Raw genomic sequence first — 25,679 nt, 5'->3', positions numbered from 1 at the left:
GGGGGCGGCGGCGGCAGCGCCCAGGCGTGGCACAGCAGCAGCAGGTGGAGCGGGGCCCGGCCGCCCAGCAGCGCCCGCCGCCCCATCCCGGCACGGCACGGCACGGCACGGCCCCGCACCCCCCGGGCTCTTCCCCCGCAGCCTCCGCGCCGGCCGCCGAGCCCGCTGTATTTATACTTTCTCCCCCCGGCTTTGACATAAGAGGTTTATTTTTGATCTCTCGCTGTTCTCCCCACTCCCCTCCCCTGCCAGCCGGAGCCTGGGGGAGGAGGAGAAGTGAAAGAAAGACAGAGAGAGAAAAAAAAAAAAGAAAAGGAAAAAAAAAAAAATCAAAAATATCCCCCCAAACCAGGGAAAGAAAGGGGGAAAAAAAAAAAAAAAAGAAAAAAAAAAAAAGAGAAGAAGACGAAGAAGCAGGGAAGGGAAAAAAAAATATAAAGGGGAAAAAAAACTATTAAAAAAAAAAAAAAAACCCCCCAAAAAAAAATTTTGTAGTTTTTTTTTTTTTTTGTTCCCCCTGTCCCAAAGGAAAATTTGGGNAAAAAAAAAGAAAAAAAAAAAAAGAAAAGAAGACGAAGAAGCAGGGAAGGGAAAAAAAAAAAAAAGGGGGAAAAAAGCTATTAAAAAAAAAACCACCCCAACCCACTTTTGGATACGATTTGAGGCCAATCAGGCGCCGGCAGCCCCGCCTGCCTCCAAAGTGTCAACTCCAGCCTGTTGCTCTCCCAGCATTAACCCCTTCTTCAGCCCCGGCGCTGCCCGCACGGGTCTGATCCTTCCCAGGCTCGGGGGGTCCAGCCCCGGGAGAGCGGCTGGCACGCTTCCCCCTCCACCACCACGGAAGGGTTTACTCCAGAGGGCTGATTCTCAGCATCCCTTCCCAGCTGGAAAGCAGCGGGCCCATGCCAGCTGGAGAGCATCTCGTTTCAGAAGGTGCCTCGGGAGGTTCCCATGTCCTTCCCTTAGCCAGGGACAGAGAGGGCTTTGGGCCCCAGGGAAAACTCCAGCAGGACACACGTACAAGGAGTTTCCATGCTCTGAACCAACAGCTGGATCCACATGGGGTTTCCTCCAGCTGGAATAAGACAACCGGCTAAATCAGACTTGTGGAAAATACCTATGAGAATAATACAATGCAGCCAGCTCCTCCTGTTGCTCTTTGTTTGTTTCTCTGTGTGTGTGTTGTGTGACTTCATTTACAAACCCTTCATTCACCCTGTTTCAGACTGAGTTTCAATTCCCAACTGAATTCCCTTGCAGCGAGGAAAAACCCTGCAGCAATATAAAAGTCTCAGGCTGTAAATCCAGGTAGCTGCTGTGTGCTCAGCGTGGCAAGCACCAGGAGATGGGCAGAAACATTCTGTCCCTGGCTGGGAACCCACTCAGAAACAGGGAACAACCGGCTGTCACGGAGGAAGGGAAATCACTACGTATATATTACTCCTTCTTTCCTCTTAAGCCCTCCTTCTCCATTAGTTCATGAAATTCCTGGCCTCTGGAGCGCCCTTTGTGCGGCACTGGAACATCCTGGGATGTCCTTGCAGCAGTTTGGGGGTGGTGGATCCATCCTGTTAAACCTTCACAGGGAGTAGCCCACGCTCAGGGCTTGGGCTGTGCTCCTTTAGCCTTGCTGGGTCTGCCAGCCCAAGGATCAGCTCCTTCCACTCTTGGTTTTTTTCCCCTCAGCCCAATCTTTAAAAGAATTGAAAGAGCCAAGCGGCGTTGGCACCTCAGGATTCCTGGGAAACCAGAGTGTGGCCAGTGCAGAGTAATGAGGAGTGGGGTTAAAGGCTGCTCTCCCTTTACTCCAGGATGTATTTACATCCCCCTCTCTATTATCTCCTCTTAAAAGCCACATCCCTGCCTACAGTAAACACACAGCCCTGGCTCAAACAACAGCTGCCCTGGGGCCACGGCTCTGGTCACTCCTTTTTAAAGTGTGGGGTTTGCGACCCTAGAAAAGGGGGAAATAATAATTAAAACCAATTTTGAATGCTTGTGGTGGACAGTGACACAGGTGTGGAAGGGGACACTTAAAATCCAGATGCTGGGTGGCCAGAAAACTGCAGGAAGAGAGGAAAGGAAGCCCAGGTACAGTGGAGTTTGGTCTGGGACATGTCTCCATATCTAACGGGCTCTTTCAAAGCCCAGAGCCTTGGCTGGTCTCAGCAGCCCCCTCCTCTCCTGGCAGGGAGCTCCGGCTGCAGCTGGAGCTGCTTCTTTCCACTGACTCGGGTGGGTTTTCCTCCTTCTGCAGCTTTATCGAGCTGGGGACAGTTTGTGTTTTAACACCAGCAGGAAAATGCAGAGCCAGGTCCAGAAGCCAAAAGTGAGCCCTGGCTCTGCCTCCCCCAACCCCAAACCCCACTGAAGGTGCCAGCAGCTCCAGGGCTTTCTTTCCCGGGGAGGGGAGGCAGCGAGGCGCTGCCCCTGCTCTGAACTAGGACAGGTAAGGCTGCAGGCAACAACAGGATGTCATTTATTCCCGGCTTTCCGCTCCCGGAGCTGCATCTTTGATCTGGGAGGACACGCTTGCATCTTAGCTCGGAGGCACCGCTGGTTTTCATTAGCGGCTCGCTCTGCGAACAGTAGCTGGAATTTCTTGTAGCCTCGCCGGGCTCGTTCCGAACCAGCCCAAAAATGCGCTGGGAAAGAGCAAAACCTCACCTGGCTGCCCTCAGCATCCCCTCCCAGTACAGGGTGAGGAGCCTCAAGACTTTTTGGGGTTCCTGCTTTTTAACCCCTCGCAGGATGCGCCGTCACCAAAGCTCGCCCTCCGCTCGCATTTCCAGGGGCTGCCTGAGCATGTGAAAGCCATTAACTGCTCAGCCTCAGGGGTTTAAAGACCCTTTTGATCAAACAGCCTGGAAACGTGTGCCCCGCTCCCCCCGTGTCCCCAGCCCTGCAGGGCTCTCCTGCCCTTCCCGGGGGCTGCTCCTGCCCGCACCCAGCTCCCCAGGGATTTTTGGCTCCCAGGATGAGACCCGCGTTGCTTTTGCTGTTCCCGCTCTGCAGCAGCAAAATTGTTCCTTTTCGGGGCAGTCTGGGGTGCTTTGCTGTCCCCTCCTTGCTTTGCAAACGGCTTCACATCCAAATTTGCAGCTCCAGGCTGAGTTTCAGTTATTCCTTTTTGCCCTCGGCTCAAACACTTGGGACAATTATTTGAGCTGCTAATGAAGCAGCTCCAATGCACAAAATTGAGACCACTAGATGTCAGTGCTGCCCTACGCTGCGGTGGGAAACCCTAAATCCATCCCTGGGAATTTGCTGGGGAAGCGGGAGCGGAGGGGTCCTGCAGCCTGCCCAAACCCCATCCCACAGCAAAAGGAACATTTCCAATAGTTTTCATTTAAAGTGATCCGCCTAGCAGAAAAGCAGCTGGGCTTTAAATCAGAGTCCTGGCCAGTGTCCTGCCCAGCTACCTTAAGTGAAACCGTCCTGGCTGTGGAGGGTGGTAAGGGGACTCAGGGCAATGGTTGCTCCTGTGAGGAAAGGGGAGATTTGGGCTGGATTTGGAGCCTGGGAGTGAATGGAGAAGCGAAATGTGCCAGCATAAATCTGTGGTCGCTGCCTTGCCCTCCCTTCCCCCGATGGCCACAGCCACGAGAGGGCCCTCCTGCCTTAAAAGTGGTGGAGATTGAGGCTTTGGTGCCTCAAAACCCTGAATATCCCATTAAAAAGGGTTTTCCTTCCCCTTAGAGCTGTATTTGAATGCAGCAGCTCATCCCTGGAGATGATTTATCAGCAGCACCAGAGTGTTGGCTGATGTGAGAGTGGTGCTGTGCAAGTGCTAATTTTCCTGGACCCCCTGAATGTGGGAAAAAAAAAGATTTTTAGGAGTCAAAGAAGGGCAGGGACATCCAGGCTGGGTCTTGGTTCATCAGCTGATGCTGCTGCCTCTGAGATTTGGTGTCTGATGCTGGACACATCGAGAGCCATGGCTGTGATCTGATACAATTTATAAAAATTCAATTTCTAATTTCTAATCCATCTTTAAATTTTTTCCATATATTTTTCTCTGTTTTCCATATTTATTCTCTATTTTTATCTGCATTTTGATTTGTAATGCCATCATCCATTGCCTGCATTCCATTTCATAGCTGGATTTCCAGAGCAAGGATGTGGCACTAGAGGTCAGCCTTGCCTCAGGGTGGGTTTGGAGCTCCAGTTGTGTCCAGGTGCAAGGGAACAGGTTTATGACTTTCCAAAATCAAGGGCTAAATCCTGTTTCCAGCATTGCAGCCTCCTTCCTGGGGAGCTGCTTCTCTATTTTCTGTCTGGGCCTTGGGGCTTCCAAGGTGTCCTGAGAGCAGCACATCAGTGAGAAGATCCTTTTTGGGGATTGGACATGCTTCATAAGTAGCTCAAATAATTTTCCCAAGAGTTTTCTCTGCCTGAGGGCAAAAAAGAATAAGTAAAACTCAGCCTGGAGCTGCAAATTTGGATGTGAAGCCGTTTGCAAAGCAAGGAGGGGACAGCAAAACACCCCAGTCTGGTCCTTCCTGAGACTCCAGAGTTGTGTCTGCTCTGGGGTTGAAACCCTCTAAAACCTTCCAAGCCTGTTGTAGGGCTGCTTTTCCTATGCAGCAGCCCATAAATTCTCTAAATAAATATGGCATGTTAGAATGAAAATTTCTACAAATTTTCTACAAAATTTCTACTCTTTTCTACAAATAATAATAATAATAATAATAATAATAATAATAATAATAATATAATCTCCCCTCCTCTCTATTCCAGTCTCACATGGTTTGTGGGCTGATGAAAATGGCTGAACTTTGTAATGGTTTTGCAGAGTGAGAGCTGCCTTGTGGAATCTCTGTCCCCCCAGGTTTATTCCAGGTGTGGATCATTTTTGTGACCCCTCAGGCTCACCCAGAGCTGCAGCCTCAGCCTGTGACAGCTCAGGGGCTTTGTGCACTGTGGTGTCCCTGTCCCTGACAGGAGCATCCCAGAGAGGGAATCCATCCAGGGTGGGAACAGTGCAGTGCTGAGTGCTGGGCATCAATCTCTGCAGGTGAGCAGGAGCTCGTGATGCTGGCTTTGGGATGGGTGCCACTGGCACCTGGCTCCTCTAAATCCCCATGTTCTGTTTGAAAACACTGGAAAAACCTGTGTTTCTCTGCCTCGAACAGGAGAAAGCCTCAGATGCTGAGGGGAGTGAGGAGAGGGGATTTTAGATGCTTTCAGAGGGGATGGACTATCAGCACCCCCAGGACCTGCAGCACCAGCTGGAAATCACCCAAACCCAGGAGTTACATCAGTTTTATTCAATGTACCATGATATCCCCGCTGGGAACCCTCCCAGATTGCAGAGGTGGCATTTTGTGACAGGACATTGTGAGAGGGCAGCAGGGGTGAACAAGGCTCAGGGATCCTTCTCCTGTGTCTCCTGTGCACACGGGGAGCTGGCTGCTTTGGTTTTTGTGTGGGACACAGAGATGGTGCTGGAACCATCCCAGGGGGAGCACCCTGCCCCCTCCTGTCCTATCAGCCAGGCAGAATAAAGGTAATTAAGCATCTTCCTGCTCCAAGGAGGGGGCAGATTTTGTGTTCCTGAGTCTTGCCCATGCTCAGGTTTTTCAGTATCTCACCCTCAATGACTCTATCTAGACCCAGCTAGGTTTTTTTCCTCCAAGAAAGTTTTATTTAATTTTATTTCCTGGAAAGCTGACTAACAATGCACTCTGACTCATCCTCAGTCCCTGGAGAGGATCTTCCTTCCTGCTGAGGTGATGGAGAGTTGGGAGAGCACAGCCTGAATTTTTGGGCAAGCCCAAGCCTCTGATATGCCAACATTTTATCCAAAATAACTGCTTGAGTGGCAGTTTCCCCTGCCTGAACCACCTTTCTGCTCTATCTTTGGCCTAAAATTCTCAGATGTTCTATTTAAAACAATTTTTTTTTTTTTTTTGTAAACTGGAAAGTCCAAGAGACATGTGAGGTTTAAGGTGGTTATTTTTTCTTTTTTTTTCTGTTTTAAAATGAATACATGTGCTTCACAGTGATGAATAAATGAAACAAAATAACTTGGTGCTTCCTGGAGATGTTTGGGATGAAGGAAGAGGAAGGTGGGAGAAGGAAAATCCACACTGCAGGCCAGCTCACACTGATATTTCAAGATCAGAGTGAGCAATGGATTGAGCCTGAGTGAGACAGGTTTTACCTTCAAGTGTTTCTAGACAAAAATCAAAGTAGAAGCAGAATCCACCTTACATCCCTTGGTATATTTCATTACCTGTAGCTGCTCAGAATGTTCCAAAGGCATCTTCCATCTCCATTTCTGCTTTCTCCTTCAAGGCACACACATTGATCCCATTTCCATCCAACCCAGACGGACTGCAGGGGGTGAGGAGCAGCCAGGCTCAGCCCCAAGCACCTGGAAAGGCAGGGAGTGACACCAGGGTGTCACCTGGACCAGCTCCTGCCTTCAGGTGTGGGTTCAAGCAGCTGCTGGTTTGTCCCCAGAGAGAAAAATCACATCACGTCCTCGAGCAAGAGGAAAACGAAAATAAAAATGTGCCTCTTTCTTTTCTGGAGTGCTCTGAAACATTCCTGTACCTGCTGGGAAGGGTGACCTGTGTGTGCTCTGGTGCTCCACAGCTTCTCCGCTCACCCTGGGCAGGGAGGTGATGGTTTGTGTTATGCTTAGGGTTAGGGTCAGGGTCAGGGCTAGGGTCAGGGTTTAGGGTTAGGGTTTAGGGTTATGGTTAGGGTCAGGGTTAGGGTTAGGGTCAAGGTTAGGGTTAGGATCAGGGTTAGGATCAGGGTTAGGGTCAGGGTTAGGGTCAGGGTTAGGGTTAGGGTTAGGGTTAGGATCAGGGTCAAGGTCAGGGTTAGGTTCAGGGTTAGGGGTTAGGGTTAGGGTCAGGGTTAGGTTCAGAATTAGGGTCAGATTTAGGTTTAGGGTCAGATTTAGGTTCAGGGTTAGGGTTATGGAAGTGCTGCTGCAGGGAAGTGTTGGTCTGGTTTGCAAACAAAGCAACCTGCCTTGGGGTTGGTGATTCCCAGTTGTTGAGAGTGAGGGTTGGAGGCTGGGATGGAGCATCCAGCTGATCCATCCCTGTGCTCCAGCCCTGGCACACCCTCAGCATCACGGGACACAGCCAGTCCTGTGCCTGGAGCTTCCAGCGGCTCTCAGCCCAGCACAGCCAAACCACTCACATTTTCTGCCTGCCTTTCCTTTCCCCATCAGGAGGCAATCAGATGTTCTCCAGGCTGGAGATAAAGCTCCTGCCAGCTTGGTTTGACTCATGCTCTTGCTGAGAGCTCCCAGATGGAGGGGCTGGAGCTCAGGGGCAGCAGTGACTAACTCTGGCTTGATGACCTCTAGGCTGAGGTAGCTGGTGGCAGCTCTGGGAGCCTGTGGCATTGTGGATGCTGCTGTGGTCTTTGGAGAAACCATCCTGCTGAGCAGAGCAAGGCTGTGGGAAGGAGAAATTCCCTCCTGGCACCTCAAGATGCTCAAGACTGTGTCTCTCTTCCCTTGCTCCTGCACTCCCTGGGCTGCCCATTACCAACATCCCTGGGCATGCTGCACTTTGGCCAGCAGACAAATCCCTGATTGCCTCAGCCCAGTGCAGTCAGATGAGTTTTTTTGGGTCACAAGTTCAGCTGCAAGGCACACGACTGAGCAAACCACAGCACAGGGACTCACTGACAGCAAAAGGAGCTGGGCTGTGGGCTGTGGGCCCTGTGCCTTGGGCAATAACTTTGGATTCTGTTTCATACATGCACGCATTCTTCAGCTGTGCTTGAATTTCAAAGGGTTTCAGCCTTTGCTGAAATCACATCAAAGCCAGCTTGTCCATGAGAGGCCTTAATTTCATCACCAAACCAAACTGTGGTGTTTGTGGGGCTGATAAATCTCTCCCTCAGCTGCAGGTTGTTGCTGAGGACTCTTCACTGCTCTCCAAAAATCCCATCCACAGTGAGATCTTCCCACCTTCCAGGAGCATTAACTGCCCCAGCATCCTCCACTCACTGTTCTGCTGATCCCTGTGTTTGGTGGCTGTGGGCAATCCCATGCACTCCACACAGGCTGTCCTGCACTCTCAGAGGAGGGGATATTGCAGGTGTTAACACTTATGGAGTGTGCTTGGTGCTCAGGGGTGAAGGGGGGCTGAGCTCAGAAGTGGAAATCGCCTTTGCCCCCCAGCTGAACGAGGCTGGGGTGGGTGGAGAGGGGTGCACTGGAAGCTGCTCTGCAGGGGAGAACAGGGATCCCCCGGTGTGAATGCAGGAATTGCTGGGGCAGTGTGACACTGGGGAGGCAGGTCTGGAGGTGCATGGAGGGGCACAGCCCAGATCTCAGTGCTAGACACCCCTGGGCTGTGGAAAACATTAATCTTCCTGAATAAATCTGGGAACTAAGCCCTCAGCTGTCAAATAGCAGGTTCCCCACTCCACTGAACTGTCCCAAATACCAGCACGGAGCAGAGGATGGAGGGCTGGAATAGCTGACCTTTAAAGGTCCTTTCCAACCCAAACTGTTCCATGACTCAATGATTCTGTGACCTTTTATCTTCCCTGCACACCCCTGTTGTAACCAGAGGCCCTCTCCCTGCGGGGTCACAAAGGTCCATCCCTTCACTTAGAGCAGGATCCAGAAAAACTGGAGAGTGGCAGGAGGGAGCCTGGCAGGTGGGAGCATCCCTGGGGGATGCAGTTTCCCTCTTTGCTGCAGGAATAAAAGTGAAGAGGGTCTCCTTCCACTCCATCCCATCCAACACCCCAATCCTATCCTGTCCCACCCCCCATCCCACCTCATTCCATTCCCATCCCACCTCTTATCCCGTCCCATCTCACCTCACCCCACCCCATTCCACCCCACCCTTTATTCCATCCCGTTCCAACCCCAGCATCCCATTCCATCCCGCACAATCCTATCCCACCCCCCAATCCCATCCATCTCACCCTCTACACCGCCCCATCTCAAACCCCCATCCCACCCCATCGCTCCATCCGCTCCGTCCTCACGGCGGTGCCGCGCCCCCACCCCGCTCCGCCCCGGGGAGGCGGCGGCAGCCCCGGGCGGAGCGCGGTTCTCTCCCGGCTCCGCTCGGCTCCTCCGCCGGCCCCGCTCGGCCCCGCTCGGCTCCGGCCCCCGCCCCGGAGTGGCTGCGGCGGGGCCAAGCCGCGCCCCGCTCCCGCGCTATAAAAGCGCGGTGCGCCCCGCAAAGCAGGTACCGGCGGGGCCGCTCCGCTCCTCCAGCCTCCGCGGGTCCAGGAGGAGGAGGAGGAGGGAGGGAGGAAGGGGGGGGCCGGGTCCTGCTTTCTCCCCCCCGCGCCTCCCCCGAACCCCGATGCGGCCGGCCTGAGCCCGCCGGGACGATGCTGCCGCTGCTGCCGCTGCTGCTGCTGGGCGCGCCGGGGCTGCGCCTGGGCGCGGGGGCGGCCCCGGAGCCCGAGTCCGCGCTGGTCACCCCCCTGCGCCTGGACCCCGACATCAACGGGCCGAGGCATTTCAGGGGGGGCCCGGCCGAGCCCCCGCGCGGGGGGCAGGCGGTGGTGATCCAGCTCTCGGCTTTCGGGGAGGATTTCTACCTCCACCTCTCCCCCGACGCCCGGTTCATCGCGCCCGCCTTCGCCGCCCACTACCTGGGGGCGGCCGCCCGCCCGCTGCCCGCTCTCCGCCACTGCTTCTATTCGGGGGATGTCAACGCCGACCGCGAGTCCTTCGCCGCCCTCAGCCTTTGCGGGGGGCTCCGGGGGGCTTTCGGCTACCGGGGAGCCGAGTACCTGATCAGCCCGCTGGCGGCGGGGGCGGCCGGGGGACTCCATCGCCTGCAGCGCCGCAGCCCCGGCCGCCCCGTCGGGGCCGGAGCATCCCGCTGCGCCGTGGGCTCCGGGCTCACCCCCGGCGTGCTGCAGGCGCTCGACAAGTACCGGGGGCGTGCGGGGGGGAAAGGCGGTCGCGCCAAGCGTTTCGCCTCGGTCCCGCGGTACGTGGAGACCTTGGTCGTGGCCGACGAGTCGATGGTGAAGTTCCACGGGGATGACCTCCAGCACTACCTGCTCACCCTGATGGCCACGGCCGCCCGCCTCTACAAGCACCCCAGCATCCGTAACCCCATCCAGATCTCCGTGGTCAAGTTCCTCCTCATCGGGCAGGATGACAAGGGACCCAAAGTCACCAGCAACGCCGCCCTCACCCTGCGCAACTTCTGCGCCTGGCAGAAGAAGTGGAACAAGGTCAGCGACAAGCACCCCGAGTACTGGGACACCGCCATCCTCTTCACCAAGCAGGTGGGTGCAGGGGGAGCCCGGAGGAGCTGCTCCCCCCTGTCACGGAGCCCTGCACTGGGCTGAGGTGTTCTGCCACCTGTGTGCATGACGGGGGAGGTTGTGCCTGTGCCTGTCCCTCTTTCTCGGGCCAACTCCACTCTCAGATGCTGGGTGGGGGGACCAAAGGCATGGAGCAAGGAGACTTGGGCCAGCCCTTGCTGTCCCCTGGGCAGGTTTTGGCTAGCAGCCTGGAAAACCCCTGCCATGGGGTGAAAGAGGCCGGGAGGTGTTCAAAGGCAGGTTGCCCCACGGGCAGAAACCTGCTGCTCTATCTCCTGCCTCCATGCAGGAGCTTGGCAGCGAGTGCCCTGCGGCTCTGGCGTGCACCCTGAAATGAGAGGTCTGAGCCCAGAAGAGGAGGAGCATGGTCCTGTTCCCCCTCCCCAGCTGGGAAGAGCTCACAGTGCCACCTGCCAAGAAAAAACCTCTCCCTGCTTCCTCTGACTCATGCCTGAGGTTCTCCTGAGAACCTGGACCTCTCCTCAGCACTGGCTGCGCTGCATGGACCCGGTTCAGGGCTGGAAGTGAAGCACCAGAGATTCAGCCAGCACTACAGCCCTTGGGTGAGGGAGAGCAGAGAGCCACTGCCACCACTGCCGTGGGCTGGCTGCATCCCTGTGGTGGGAGAGAGGCTTGGAGCTGTCTTTGGCGTGGCTCCGTGGTGATGTGGCTTGTGGGATGAGCTCTGCATCCTCCCACCCCCACAAACTGGGTGACACTGAAGCTCCCACAGCCTCTCCCCATTGTTCCTCCCTCCCTGTAGTCCTGTCCAGTGCCTGCATTCCAAAATCCCTGATGGGATGGGAGGAGGATGAGCCCAGCTTGGAGTGGACAGTCACGTCTTATCCTGGCTGCAGCAGGCTTTGGCAGAAAAGGCTCCTTGCATTTTCTCCTTCCACTATCTCTGCCCAGATGTTTTTGGATTAGGGACAGGTGAGGAACTCCCCTAAGCAGCAGGGAGACTATTACAAAAACATTTTTCCAGGTCAAGCACTTGTGGTGGGTGGGAAGGATATAGTATCCAGCTCAGTTCAGCTGGCCCTAGCCTGGCTCAGCAAGGGCTGACAACGGCCTGGAGCAGGAGTGGTGCTGTGCAGGACGTGTAGGATCTTGTCCTGCGTGTGTTCTTGTCCTCCCCACCCCGGGCCAGCTGTAAATCCTATGGGAGCACAGACAGGATGGAAGCCCAGGCTGCTGGAGCAGCTCAGAGAGGAGGACACTGCTGACACCTCTGCAGGGACGAGGCAGCTCCACCTCTGGTGGAAGCCCCGTGAGGTCACTGGAGCTGCACGTGGGACAGAGTCGGTCCCAGCGATTCAGAAGATGTGGATCACGTCTGGGCTGCATTTTTTACACATTGCTAAACCATCCATTCCTGAAATCCCAAAGCAAGCTCAATGCAAAGGCACACGGTCAGGGAGACATCTGCCTTCCTTGAGTGCATCCATCTGTGGTCCCCTGACATCCCGAAGCTTATCTTCCTGCCAAAAAGCTGTTACATAAGCCCCCGACTTAAATTTCACCTCCAGGCTGGTTGATAGGCAGTTTTCACTGTGATGATGAGCTGCTGACGGATGAGGCTCTCTTTTACTGCTTGGATTTGCTCCCTTCCAACACTGCCGATGCTGAATGATGGATTTGCCTTTGGGAAGCTCAGTCCTGATCAGCTGGTGGGTGCAGATTCCCATCCTCCCTGAGCCACTGCTTGCTGGAGGGTCCTGCAGAGCATCCAGCCTTCAGCTGCCTCCTGGAAATATCCCTGCACACCGTGGCAAAGGGCTTGTCCATCCTTCCCACCCCTCCTGGACCTCGGTGTCACACCAGCAAACATTTGCTGCACGTCTTTGCTTGCTGTGAAACCAAAGGGACGTTGCATGAAGGAACATCTGGCTGCAGCCTAGCACGTGGGGGAATTTGGAAACTGCAGTTCAAGCCTCGGCTTTTTGGAGTCACTTTGGATGCACACAGGAAGCCTCTGTGGCAGGGAAAGTGCTTATGACTCTGAGTAGGTGAATTATGCATAAGGATACCTGTGACTGACCTGTGGAACATCTTGAGAAGTTCACAAGGGATGATGAAAAGCCTTGGGAGGTCCCACGTGGGAAGGTCAGGCTGGCAGGAGAGTGCTGATGCACTGAGCAGGTTGCCTGCAGCCCCCTGGGGGCCCAAGCATCCTCCCTGTACCTGTGCCAGCAGGGGGGATACCAGTGACAGAGAGCAAAGGCAGAGCTGGCTCCTTGCATGGTGCCTTCCCACCCTAAATCCCTTCCCTTGCTCTCTGGTCCCCTCCTGAGCAGCCTCCACACCTGGCAGGGCTGAAGGAGGGGTTCAGGTGGGGGATCAGCACCTCTCATTAAGGTTAGAGATGCTGCCTGGCGTGCCCAGGCTGTCCTGGGGAGGCTGTGGTGAGGGAAAAGCCCCCAGAGAGCTGCTGGTGGTGTATCCCAGCGAGGTTCAGAGCGAGAAGTGGGTCAGTGTGTCAGTGCAGGTGTTGGGCTGGGAGCCAAAGCTCGCTGTGCTGGCGAGGAAAGAACTCTTCAAAGAGCACTGAGAACTCTTCAAAGAGCACTGAGTGGGGAGCTGTGGGGCTGTGACATTCCTCCCCCTGCCTCATCCTCACCCCCAAACCCCAGTGCTGCTCAGAGCATGGGCAGGGGCTCCTGGGCAAGCTGCACCCCTGGACTGGCCCAGGGTGGTGGTGGCGCTGGGTCTTGTGGTGTTTTGGGGCTGGGACTCTGCCCCTGGGCTTGCCAGCACCGTTAATCAGCCTGTGCCCAGCAGTGGTGGCACTGCCAGTGCAAGGTGCGGTTGCCACCTCCTCTCCTGGGATCAGGGATGCAGCAGGGCCCCCGCTGGTCAGGAAATCTGCAGAGCAAAGCGCTGAACTCAGTTGTATGATGGGGTTTTCCACCACCAGAGCAGACCCAGACGTTTCTTCACGTCACCTCTCTGGAGATCCCGGTCTTGCCTGTGCCTCCACGCTCCGTGGCCCCAGGTCTCCTGTTAAAGCCATCTCAGCCCTGGCTGGGGCTCTCTGAAGTCATCAGGACTGTTATTTACCCACGGCTGAACCTGCCTGCGCGGGAATGCCTTCAGCTTGGAAACCTTGCTGGAAATATTGGCAGAGCAGCTCCTGCAGGATTTTGAGCAACCCAGGCGCTTTGGCTGGGCGAGTGCTGAGCATGAATCACACTTATTTATAGCATGGGAGCGCCCAGCGAGTCCCTTACTTTCCTTTTCATGTGGAAAACAGCCCCGTGCCCGCTGCATGGCCTCCCTGGCAGCTCTGGGGCAGCACCGAGGGAGGGGAGGATGCTCCAGCCCTCCCAACCAAAAGCACAGCCCAGCAGGGGAAGGGAGCACCTGGGACCAGGTTACTTCCAGGCTGCACCACCGGTGTGTCTTGAATGGCCTTTTTTAGCATGAGCACCTGGGGAAGGGCAGATCTGCCCACGATGAGACCCTTCCCAGCCTCTCTCCTGGCAACATCTGTGTAGGATGTGGCTGTCCTCAGTTTGGAGGTGGAAGCCTGGGCTGGTTCCTCCTTTGATCAGCTGGGCTTGGTTGCTCCTTGAAGGATGGCTGCAGAGTGTCTTAGAGAGGCAGGAGCACTTTCTTTAGCCTTGGAAGTCTCTGGACCTGGTCCAGGGCTTTCTTGTTCCTTGGAAGAAGCTGAGAAATGAGAATGAGAAGTGGCTCAGCCCTGAGTCCAAGGTCAGATGTGTTCCCATCCACACGCCTGTGTCACCATCCACCCACCTTGAGCTCACACTTAAGACCAAGGGAACCAGACTGGCTCATCCGTGACAAAACCAGCTCCACCCTGGCCAGAGGAGCTGTTTGGGTAGGAAAAGCTGCTGCTGAAGGCAGGGCAGGATGCTCCACACATCCCTGGTGCTGGAGTTAAGTGCAAACACACTGCTGCAGCCTGGGCTGAGTCAGGACTGAGGTTTCCTGCCTCTGTATCCCAGTGTGGTTCCCACCCCTTTGGGCTTTCTTCCCATCAGGAGCTCCCTGTGGGGGGGCCAGGGATGAGGTGGGAAAGGGGAACGGTGACACGTGTGCTGTCCCCAGGACTAACCCCTTCCCTCTGTGACTGGCAGGACCTGTGTGGTGCCACCACCTGTGACACGCTGGGAATGGCAGACGTGGGCACCATGTGTGACCCCAAGCGCAGCTGCTCCGTCATCGAGGACGATGGGCTGCCCTCGGCCTTCACCACCGCCCACGAGCTGGGTAAGGCTCCCAGCTCTCCTCTTCCTCTCAGGAGCAGCTCCACGAGGGCTCAGAACAGCCCTGGTTTCAGCCTCTGGGAGACAAGACAACAGGCGGTGTCTGGTGATAGGGAAACTCTGCCTTGGGTACAAGACTCCCCCTGAGCCAGGTGGGAGAGGGCTGCTGAGGCAGCTGAAGGAAGGCTTTGCTCTCATGGTTGCTACCACAGCTGGGTTTCCAGGATTCAGGAGTCCTGAATTAACAGGCAGAGGGCACACCTGCCTCTGGGAGGGAGGAGACAGGGGGCAAGTGCTGAAGTCACCTGTCACCTTCTCTTCACAATTTCCCTTGCCCTTCCTTTTCCATGTGCTTTCCATGTGCATGAGGCATCTGGGAGAGAGCTGGAATGTTTGCTGACTCTTCTGGGCTGTCCACAGCTGCCATCCTTGCAAGGGTCTGCCCCACTCCATGTCTCAGTCTCCCCTGAAAGAAGCTGGGGGGGTCCTGCTCCTTGTGCTGTGCTGGGTTATTCATGCTGCCTCCCTCATCCCACCCCCAGGCCACGTGTTCAACATGCCCCACGACAACGTGAAGGCCTGTGAGGAGGTCTTTGGCCGGCTGAAGACCAACCACATGATGTCCCCCACCCTGATCCAGATCGACCGTGCCAACCCCTGGTCAGCCTGCAGCGCTGCCATCATCACCGACTTCCTGGACAGCGGCCACGGTGAGCCCTGCCCTCAGCCCCTGCTGTGTCCCTGTCCCCTAGGAACTGGGTCTAGCCCTGCAGGTGCTTACTGGGAAAAGATGGCTGGCTGTAGAGCTCTTCCTCTCCTGGCTCTGTAAACAAATTCAGAAGGAAATGGGAGGTTTCTGTAGCATCCAAACCCCCTGGCTGTCCCCAGCAGTGACATCTGCACTCAGGCTGCTGGCACAGCTCCAAGGCATCACCAGGAGATGGAATCATCTGCATTTGGGATACAGCAAAGATCGAGGGCATCCCTGGGACACCTTTGGCCCAATCTCTCCCTCATCTCCCTGTGGCAGTGCTTTCCCTCCCCACCCTGGTCTCTACAACCCCCAGGACCTGACATAGCCCCTCTCCCTCTCCTGCAGGGGACTGTTTGCTGGACCAGCCTGCCAAACCCATCCCTCTGCCCGAAGACCTGCCGGGGACGAGCTACAGCCTGAACCAGCAGTGCGAGCTGGCCTTCGGGGTGGGCTCCAAGCCCTGCCCCTACATGCAGTACTGTGCCAAGCTGTGGTGCACGGGCAAGGCACGCGGGCAGATCGTCTGCCAGACCCGGCACTTCCCCTGGGCCGACGGCACCGCCTGCGGCGACGGGCGCTTCTGCCTCAAGGGAGCCTGCGTGGAGAGGCACAACGTCAGCAAGTACAGGGTGAGTGCCTGGGCTGGGAGCCCAGAAACACCCCACAGGGTCACTCAGTGAGTACAGGGTGAGTGCCTGGGCTGGAAACCCAAAACCAGGGTCACTCAGTGAGTACAGGGTGAGTGCCTGGGCTGGGAGACCCAAAATCAGGGTCACTCAGTGAACACAGGGTGAGTGCCTGGGCTGGGAGACCCAAAATCAGGGTCACTCAGTGAACACAGGGTGAGTGCCTGGGCTGGAAACCCAAAACCAGGGTCACTCAGTGAGTACAGGGTGAGTGCCTGGCTGGAAACCCAAAAGCATCCCACAGGGTCACTCAGTGAATACAGGGTGAGTGCCTGTGCTGGGAGCCCCCAAAAACACCTTACAGGGTCACTCAGTGAGTACAGGGTGAGTGCCTGGGCTGGGAGACCCAAAATCATGGTCACTCAGTGAGTACAGAGTGAGTGCCTGTGCTGGGAGCCCCCAAAAACACCTTACAGGGTCACTCAGTGAGTACAGGATGGGTAACTGTGCTGGGAACCCCAAAACACCCCACAGGGTCACTCATTGAGTACAGGGTGAGTGCCTGTGCTAGGAGACCCAAAAACACCCCACAGGGTCATTCTGCAGGTGCTGGCAGAGCCATCCCCCATCTCCTGGTGGTGGAGACCCAGCATGGGGACACTGATGTGGAAAGAGCAGGAGATCCCTTGGGTATCATGCATTTCTCAAGGAGTGAGGCTGCTGCTCTACTCCAGCCAGCCCTGGGCAAGTTTCACAGAATTTGCTGTGTTGGCAGGGACCCACAAGGATCATTGAGTCCAACTACTGGCCCTGCTCAGGGCCATTCCCAAGAGTCACACCACACACCTGAGAGGATTGCCCAAATGCTTCTTGAGCTCAGTCAGGCTCGGGGCTGTGACCACTTCCCTGGGAGCCTGTTCAGTGCCGCTGCACCCTGTGGGGGAAGAACCTTTTCCTGACATCCAACCTATGCTGCTGCACCCTCTGGGGGAAGAACCTTTTCCTGACATCCAACCTAACCCTCCCCTGACACAACTTCAGACCACTCCCTCTCACTCACCACAGAGAAGAGATCAGCATCCACCCCTCGGGTCCCCTCACCAGCAAGTTTTGTGGGCGGTTGGAGGTTTTCCTTGTGTAGGGATGGCTGCAGGTGTGGAGATGATGGGTATGCAGTGCCTCACGCCGTCCCTCCCTGCAGGTGGACGGCGGCTGGGCCAAGTGGGCGCCGTACGGGCCGTGCTCGCGGACCTGCGGCGGGGGAGTGCAGCTGGCCCGGCGGGAATGCACCGACCCCGTGCCGGCCAACGGGGGCTCCTACTGCGAGGGCATCCGCGTCAAGTACCGCTCCTGCAACCTGGAGCCCTGCGCTGCTGCAGGTGAGGGCTGGGGCTCTGCTCGGCCGGTGATAACCCCAGGAAACTAGAGCTGGAGGTGCAGGCCGGTGCCCAACACCACGTCCCTGTTCTTTTCAGTGCCAGGGAAGAGCTTCCGTGAGGAACAGTGTGAGGCTTTCAATGGCTACAGCCACAGCACAAACCGCCTGACTGCCTCCGTCTCCTGGGTTCCCAAGTACTCCGGTGTCTCGCCCCGGGATAAGTGCAAGCTCATCTGCCGGGCCAACGGCACCGGCTACTTCTATGTGCTGGCACCCAAGGTGGGTGAGAGACCCCAGGGTCAGTGCCTGGACTGTGGGATGGCTCCAGTGCCCCTGGAGATTAATAGATTTTCCTTGTCTGGTGGGTGGATGGTGTTAGATGAGGTGCCACCAGTCTGGTATGAATCAGCTTGGGGCTGGAGTTGGTCCATGGAGGGTCTTCCTCTGGAAGATGTAATTTTTTCCTCTTGTAAAGGTGCCTCTGGCATATTCCTGTGGTCCTGGGATAGAGGATGGTAGTTTGGGTACTGGAGAAGCAACGGGCAGGGCAGGGTGGACATCCAGACATGGGACTGAGAGGGATGGTGTTAGTGTTAGCAGTGTCCCCTGTGCAGCTTGTTCCCTGCAATGGAAAGGACAGGAAATTCTCTAGATAGGAGCAGAAAAGGGATGTAGTCCCATCTATCTCTTCACAGAGACCCCAAAATCCTGCCTGCAAAGCAGAACATGGGCAAAGAGCAACATGGTGCCTGCTGGCATCTCTTTAGGACCTGTCAGATGGAGTTGGGTGGGATGGGCACAGCTGGAAGGCCTCAGGAGATGTGAGAGGGAAATGCAGCAGCTTGTTTTTCTCACCTGGTTTAGGTTGTGGATGGCACCCCTTGCTCTCCGGACTCCACTTCGGTCTGTGTCCAGGGCAAATGCATCAAGGCAGGCTGTGATGGGAAGCTAGGCTCCAAGAAGAAGTTTGACAAATGCAGCGTCTGTGGAGGAGATAACAAGAGCTGCAAGAAGGTCTCAGGCTTGTTCACCAAACCCATGTGAGTGTTTGGTTATTATATGTGCTTCTCTCACTCCAGCTCTGTGTTTTTGGTGTGGGGGATGAAGGAAGGTTGTGGAGATGGTGATGGGATAATTCCATCCTGAGCAAAATCTGCTGGTGCTCGTGTACATCACTGCACAGACACCTGGGCTGGCTCTGAAGGAGCAGCAGGACACATTTAATGTCCTGTTGACTTCTGCTGATGAAGTGCTGTTGAGACAGAGAGGCTGGAGCAAATTCAAACTGATCTTCACAGGGAGAAGAAAAACCTAGGGGTGGGAGGAACTCAGGGCTGAAGTAATGCACCATGCACCATGTCACAGATAGAATCTGATTGACGTTTCCCCAATGTTCTGTCTTCAGAGACATTTTGGGTAATTGAATCATTACTAATACTTTTATCTTTACATGGTGGTTTCCCTCCCTGGGAAGCATTTTTCCCAATAGAAAATTTCTATCTATATCATATTTGGAATAACATCGATTTGCATAGTGTTTCCTTTTTTCTGCATCTTGGGCAAAGTTTTGGTGCTTTCTCACTTTTTGCCGGTTCTGGACAGTTTTTTTTTCACGTGTCTGTATCTTCTGAAGCATGGTCTGTGCATTGTGTCCTGTGCCTGATGTCCTGCCCTGCCTGCTCTTCCCTTTCAGGCACGGCTACAACTTCGTGGTGGTCATCCCCGCGGGCGCCTCCAACATCGACATCCGGCAGCGCGGCTACAAAGGACTCGTCAGCGACGACAACTACCTGGCGCTGAAGAACGCGCAGGGCAAGTACCTGCTGAATGGCCACTTCATCGTCTCGGCCGTCGAGAGGGACCTGATGGTCAAGGGCAGCGTCCTCCGCTACAGCGGCACCGGCACCGCCGTCGAGAGCCTCCAGGCCTTCAAGCCCATCCAGGAACCCCTGACTCTGGAGGTGCTCTCCGTGGGAAAGATGACCCCTCCCCGGGTACGCTACTCCTTCTACCTCCCCAAGGAGAGCAAGGAGGACAAGTCCTCCTACAGGAAGGAGGGCAAGACCCCGCCGGACCTCAACAACAGCGTCCTCAGCCTGTCCAACCGCCTGGACGGCGGGAGGCCCAGCTACAAACGCCCCTCCTACAAGTGGGCGGTGGGCGGCTGGGAGGCGTGCTCTGTCACCTGCGGCGATGGCTTGCAGAAGCGCTCGGTGGCTTGCCGCGACTCCTACGGCCAGCCGGCCGCCGAGTGCGACGCGGCGCAGCGCCCCGCCGACGTCCGGCTCTGCGGGGAGCCCTGCCCGGCCTGGGAGGCTGGACCGTGGTCCTCGTGCTCCAAGAGTTGTGGTCGGGGTTTCAAGAGACGGGCGTTGAAGTGCGTGGTGCCGACCGGGCGCCTGCTGCCGCGGGAGAGTTGCAATTTTCGGAGGAAGCCGCAGGAGCTGGATTTCTGCACCTTGAGGCCGTGCTGAGCAGGTCAAGGGGTGCCTGCGAGGAAGGGCATGGTGTTCCTATGGCTGCGTGCAGCCAAGGTTGGGAGTGGGGGAGATGTCCATAGCACATAGCAAAAGGGGGAAAAATAAGAAAAAAATGGGAACAAAAAGGGACCTGGGTGTGGGGGCAGCCCCATGCACCTGGGAGAGAGGGCTTTTACCAACCAGGTCGCTTGGAGACAGAGCGGGAATGAACATCTACCTCGAAGCCACTGAACGACACGGGAACCACCGGTGGAGGCTGGGAACTGGGGGGACAGATGGAAGCGAGGAGGATCATCCCTGCCTGTGGTGGATCTGTGGTACAGGCAGGGAGATGCCCCTAAATTGCACAGATGAAGCCTCCCCCCCCCTTCCCAGGACCAACTCTACCTCCCTTCTCCCTGGACTCCCCCAACACTCATGCTAAATGGGACCAAAAGGATTTACCAATGCAACGACCACCGGTGCGATGAGGCGCTGGGACTGATGCCTCCAGGGCTTGCTGGTGGGGAATTTGTTGTCCCAGCAGCATCCCCGGGCCAGGCTGGAAGGTGGTGGCTTTATTTTCATTCTCTTCTCGTGTTTATGACCTGACCAGTGTAAATTTTATGGTGCTTAACTCTGTATTTTTTTAACCTCCTTCCTCCCCTCCTGATGGATGTAAACCTTGCATAGCAGGGCTGGTGTTATTCCCCGGGGATCTCACCAGCCTGAGGTTTCCTATGGTGCTTTGAGATGGGACTGTGTGAACATCCAGATGCTCCTTTACACCCTGGTCCACCTGAAGCTTTTCAGGGCTAAAAGGGATCACAATGGGCCTGAGGTTTGAGCTGTGATTCCAAAAAAAACAGCTGTGCTGTAGTTCCACAGGGTCAGACACAGCCCTCCCAGCCACTGAGACTTTGCTTCGCTCTGGAAATGGTGCTCAATGCTCAATGGGACCAGTGTGTCATGCCCAGACATCCCATAGCCTCCAGCCTTTAACCAAGCTGGGGTATTTTTCCTCTGTGTAAAGCCTCCCTGAGATATCCTGAGCTCTATCAGAGCTGGGATCACTTCCCTGGCATCCCTTTGGAGCTGAGGGAGAGGCAGATTAATTTGGGTCGTTGGCTTTCCTGAGGAAAAAGGGGCTCAGTGGGGTTCAGGCATGCAGGGAAAGAGGGACTGTCAACCCTCTTGCTGCTGCAAAGCACCTACAACCATTTCCCCCCTCCAGTTATTCTGGGCTTGTTCTGTGCCTCTGGGGTTATTCTGCACCTCTGACAGTTTTGTAGCATTGTGCCTGTTGTGGTCAGAGGCTGTTTTACCTCTCCCAAACCTCATTTATCTTTGAGGTCTCTTGCTCAGATCAAATCATCAGGCACCGTTGAATTTTTTGCTTTGTCACTGATGCAGGTGCCTCTTAATCAACGAGCTGTGACTGTGAGCAAGCCAAAGCTTCTGGGTCAAGCTGTGCAGTTACTGGGATCAGCAGAAAGGTATTTTAGGGATGAGACACAGATTTTGGGTAGGCAGAAGATACTTTCTCAGCAAATAAAGGCTTGGAGCCTGCCATGCTTGTTGGAGGTCCAACAAGGAAACTCCATTGTCCCTTCGGTGGCTCCAGAAGGTCTCCAGCTGTGAGCAAGGTGAGAATGACAAGAAATGGGACAGGTGGCATGAGAGTTCCCTTCTTAGGTCTTTGCAGCAGCTCACAAAATCCTTGTGACAGTGTTTGTGGGCTCATCCTCCCTAGGGATCCTCCTAGAGGATCGATCTAATGCCTCTTTCAACACAATCGTGTTTTAGGTCTCCACAGAGCCAGGAGCAGATGTTGTGGTTGCTCTGCACAGCAGGGAACGGGAGTTAATGTTCTTAGGAAATCCCTTCCAGGTCTCCATTCCCGTGAACATACCACCCATTTGCTGAGGGTTTTCCTGCATATCTGAGCCCGCTGCGCTTCCCTCTGGGGACAGAGCTCTGAGGAGCTGCCCTTTAGTGCCCTGCCATCCCACAGCTGGTTTCTAAGCCACCGAGAAATTGTCAGCCTCGTTCCTGAGGAGGGGAGGGATTCTTCGTGTGTGGTTCTTCTGCTGAGGGTGCAGCAGAAGGACGAGATGCCGATGGTACTGGCTGCTTTGTGTATACCATGTATACTGAACATCGATCTCTGCTGTTTGTGCGTCAATAGCAAACCTGAAATAAATCTGTATTTAAAGTTACACCCGGGGGGACACGGTCCTGCAAGCTTGTTTGTGGTGGTTTCTGGGGTTTCCAGGACGAAGGAGGAATTGATGAATCTGACTCCATGTTTTGAGAAGGCTAATTTATTATATTATGATATTATATTATATTAAAGAATACTATATTAAAACTATACTAAAGATAGAGAAAGCATACAGACAGAAGGCTTAACAAGAATGATAACGAAAACTTGTGACTCTCCTCCAGAGTCCGACACAGCTGGGTGGTGATTGGTCATTAAGTAAAAACAATTTACATGAAACCAATCAAACAACCACCTGTTGGACAAACAATCTCCAGACCACATTCTAAAGCAGCAAGTCAGGGAAAAGCAATCAGATAATTATTGTTTTCATTCCTCTCTGAGGCTTCTCAGCTTCCCAGGAGAAGACATCCTGGTGAAGGGATTTTTCAGAAAATATTATGGTGACAGTGGTTTGTTGGTGGCTGTGGGGCATTCCTTGTGTTATTGTGATCCTGACTCCTTTATAGCGTCAGCTCATTACCTAAAGAACAAAACTGGTGCCTTTTTGGGCTTTCCTAAAAACAGAGGCCAGACAAAATTAAGGGAATAAAAAGAAGTTCTATTTATTGAAGGATCTTCAGATTAATTTCAGGAAGACAAACCCCCCCAGGGGCTACACCCAAAATGGACTCAGGGGTTTTCACACTTTTATAAATTTGGTCCATTTGCATTTTGGGGGTTATTCTGCCAATTCCAGCTTCAGACAATGAAGTCATTTACCCCATGTTTGCTGCCCCCAACTCCCTTTTGTTTCCATCTCTCAGGCCTGAGGCAGTGAGGTGACCTTGATTGCCAGGCCTGGAGAGGAATTGTTGTGTCTGCCCCAAATGGGGAAGCAGCAGCTCCCACTGGGTGGGGAGTTTAGAATTATACACCAAAGAACTGCAGGGTTACAAATAGATGGAAAATAGAAAAGCTGAAATCCTAAGTGTCCAAAACCAACACCTTTATGAGCCCAACAGGTTTATTCTGATTTGGTTTTGATTTGGGCTTTATAAGCTCAACAGGTTTATTCTGATTTGGTTCTACTACAGGATTGGTTATTGGTAAAAAGGAAACCCAGCCTGAAGGAGCCCTGGGGTGAATCAGTCCCTGTGAGCCCCAGGGGAGCTGGGGCTGCTCATTGAAGGAGGCTGGTTTGCCTTAGGCTTGAATCAGGATGTTCTTTTGTCAGGGTGACAGGAATATGGAGTTAAAATGATTGATGTGAACTGGAACAGCACTCACGTCCTGGAACAACCCTGTCTGTGTGCTCCTCCTAAAATTCTCAGCACACCCTCCCTGCGTCAGAGCCCTCTCTCTGCCCTCTTGTGCTGGGGCCAGTGGTGAGACAAAGCCCTTCCTGCTCCTGGGCCTGTCAGCTCAGGGGTGCCTGATGTCACCCCCCAGCTCTCAGCAGGTTGCCTAGGATTTTATTTTCCCCATTATGTTGTAATGATTTGGCAAATTTCATGTGTTTTATTGGGGGGGAAAGCTCAGTTTGCTTTCCATCATCACAGAATCCCAGAATGGTCCGTGTTGGAAGAGACCATGAAAGTCATCTCATTCCATCCCCTTCTGCCACAAGCAGGGACCCCTTCCACTGTCCCAGGCTGCTCCAAGCCCTGTCCAGCCTGTCCTTGGACACTTCCAGGGGTGGGGCAGCCACAGCTGCTCTGTGCCAGGGCCTCACCACCCTCACCGGGAAGAATTTCTCCCTAATGTTTCATCCTAAAGGAGCAGACACAGCTGAGAACCTTCCCCCTCAGCAGCTCCCCTCACAATAAAGTTCACTTTCACACCAAATATATCCCACACTGCAAAGGCAACAGCTGCAAATGGCTTTATGGGGAGCAAGGAAGGAGATTCCCACCCATTGTAGCCATGACTTTTGCCTCAAGAATCTGTTCAGGAGCAGAAAATTAAGTTTAAACTGTCATCTTGCTCCTCCAGGTGACAGCCCCACACTTTTAACCAGATGCCCTTAAAGATCACCCAGAGAGACAAAAACCCCACACAATCTCCAAGTATTTACCTGGTGTATATATATATATATATACATATATATATATATAAAATATCTATATTTTCATTATGTATAAATTTTTATTTCTTATAAATAATATATATTTTAAAATAAATAATATATATTTAAAACAAACACACAAACAAATTTACCTGGTGAGGAAGAAATAAACCCAGGATCAAGGCCAGAAACACCCTGTGGAAGGGAAGGGGGGTGTTTAGGCAGGGAAAGCTGGTCATGGCTTAGTGGGGCTACAGGTGGGTGACATTTTGTCCTGCATCTGTATCAAGCCTCAAGGCACAGGAACAGGCTCCTAGTGCAGGAGGAATGATGTGGAGCACCAGATTTTCTGTCTGAGAAGAAGGGCTGGCTTTTCCCACTGTCATGGGGTGCTTCATTCGATGCTTCTCTGGATTTCTCATTTTCCAGCACTAAAAGGTTTTATTGTTTCTTCCCTTCACTGCGAATTTGTCGTATTTGGACTCTCCAGTACCTAATAAAAGACTGACCTGGCTGCTTTTCCCTTCAGGGGACACTGCTGTGCCTTCACCTGCAGCGAGGGGAAGGTCAGGATGATCTGATGGAGCAACAGGCATGAGCCTCATCCCCTCAGGCCAAGGAATCCTGTCCAGGAATCCCCATTTTGGTCCAAACCCATCCCTGGCTGAGCTGCAGAGCTGGAGATGGCTTGGGCAGAGCTCACCAAATGTCTTTAAACTCAGTCCTGCCTCTGGGAGCACCTGCAGATCTGCTGGTTTACATTTGTCCTATGCTGAAACCCAAGAAGCTTAAAAACTTCTTGCAAAAAAAGGGATTACCTGGAGTGTAAGGAGAGGAACTATGGAGGGGAGGGAAGTGCTCCTGCCTCATTTGGTGTTTTGGTCCAGGGCTTCGACGTGGCCGTGGATCTCTGGGGTTGGGATGCTGCCTTGCTATTTTTATATCTCTGCATACACACACACACATAAATATATATTACTGCCATCACTATTAATAATAATTATAATTACTGGGCTTTGCCAGGAGACAAAAGCAAAACCAGACGTACGTTGAACGAATGGAGCTAATTGATAACACATGTCCTACAGAAAGCCTCTCCTGGGAGAAGAAAGAAACTGGGAAGGGCTCTGCTGTGCCTGGGAAAAGAGGAATGTTCACTTGAGCTTCGGGATGTAAAGAAAATGCTGAGGTGGAGCCAGGATATGAGACCCCAGCCCCTCTCCCCATTTCCTCCATCAGCTCCCCCAGCACCGACAGCTCGGTAACGCAGCCACGGCTGGTTCCTCCAGAACCTGGCAAAAAATCCTGCTCCTCAGGCAGGAAAGGCTTTTCCCCACTGTGGAACCTCTGAGAAAGGTCTGAATCCTGGTCAGGCAGTCGGAGGAGGCCTGGACAGCTGCTGTGACTGGGATGGAGACGAGCTCCAGCTCGCTGTGGGACCAGCTGGAAGGGATGCCAAGGCCCCGGCAGTGCCGACCCCCTGGCCCTTACAGCAGACTAAACTTCCCCTGCTGTCCTCCCAGCCAGCAAACTGACACGTTCCCACAAGCATTTCTGCTGCTTTGGGTTTATTTCTTTTCTTTTTTAAATTTTTTTTTTCCAATTATCCAACACGGTCGGTGCCAAGTTTGTCTGTCCAACACTAATCTGGCAGGCAGAGCTCGTGGATTTA

At 54.2% G+C, this 25,679-nt stretch overlaps 2 protein-coding genes across 2 annotated transcripts in view; one reads left to right on the top strand and one right to left on the bottom strand.

The window, feature by feature from the left end:
• Nucleotides 1-1,034, bottom strand: part of ADAMTS8 (ADAM metallopeptidase with thrombospondin type 1 motif 8) — an 18,646-nt gene extending 17,612 nt beyond the window's left edge. Inside the window, exon 1 of the mRNA XM_041413742.1 lies at nt 1,022-1,034. Coding sequence (XP_041269676.1) covers nt 1,022-1,034 — 13 coding nt within the window. The remainder of the gene's footprint in view (nt 1-1,021) is intronic.
• Nucleotides 1,035-9,208: 8,174 nt separating this feature from the next.
• ADAMTS15 (ADAM metallopeptidase with thrombospondin type 1 motif 15) lies at nt 9,209-21,909 on the top strand. The gene is made up of 8 exons (XM_041414007.1): nt 9,209-10,248; nt 14,391-14,523; nt 15,062-15,229; nt 15,619-15,902; nt 17,101-17,278; nt 17,375-17,556; nt 18,142-18,317; nt 18,971-21,909. Exons 1-8 carry the CDS (start codon nt 9,334-9,336, stop codon nt 19,749-19,751), a joined length of 2,817 nt encoding a protein of 938 aa, XP_041269941.1. The 5' UTR covers nt 9,209-9,333; the 3' UTR covers nt 19,752-21,909.
• The last annotated feature ends 3,770 nt before the right edge of the window (nt 21,910-25,679 follow it).

Source organism: Onychostruthus taczanowskii, unplaced genomic scaffold, assembly GCF_017590055.1.
Source record: "Onychostruthus taczanowskii isolate IOZ18803 unplaced genomic scaffold, ASM1759005v1 scaffold43, whole genome shotgun sequence".
Lineage (NCBI taxonomy): Eukaryota > Metazoa > Chordata > Aves > Passeriformes > Passeridae > Onychostruthus > Onychostruthus taczanowskii.
Note: the sequence above shows the minus strand (reverse complement) of the source record. Positions and strands in the feature narration are given on the sequence as shown.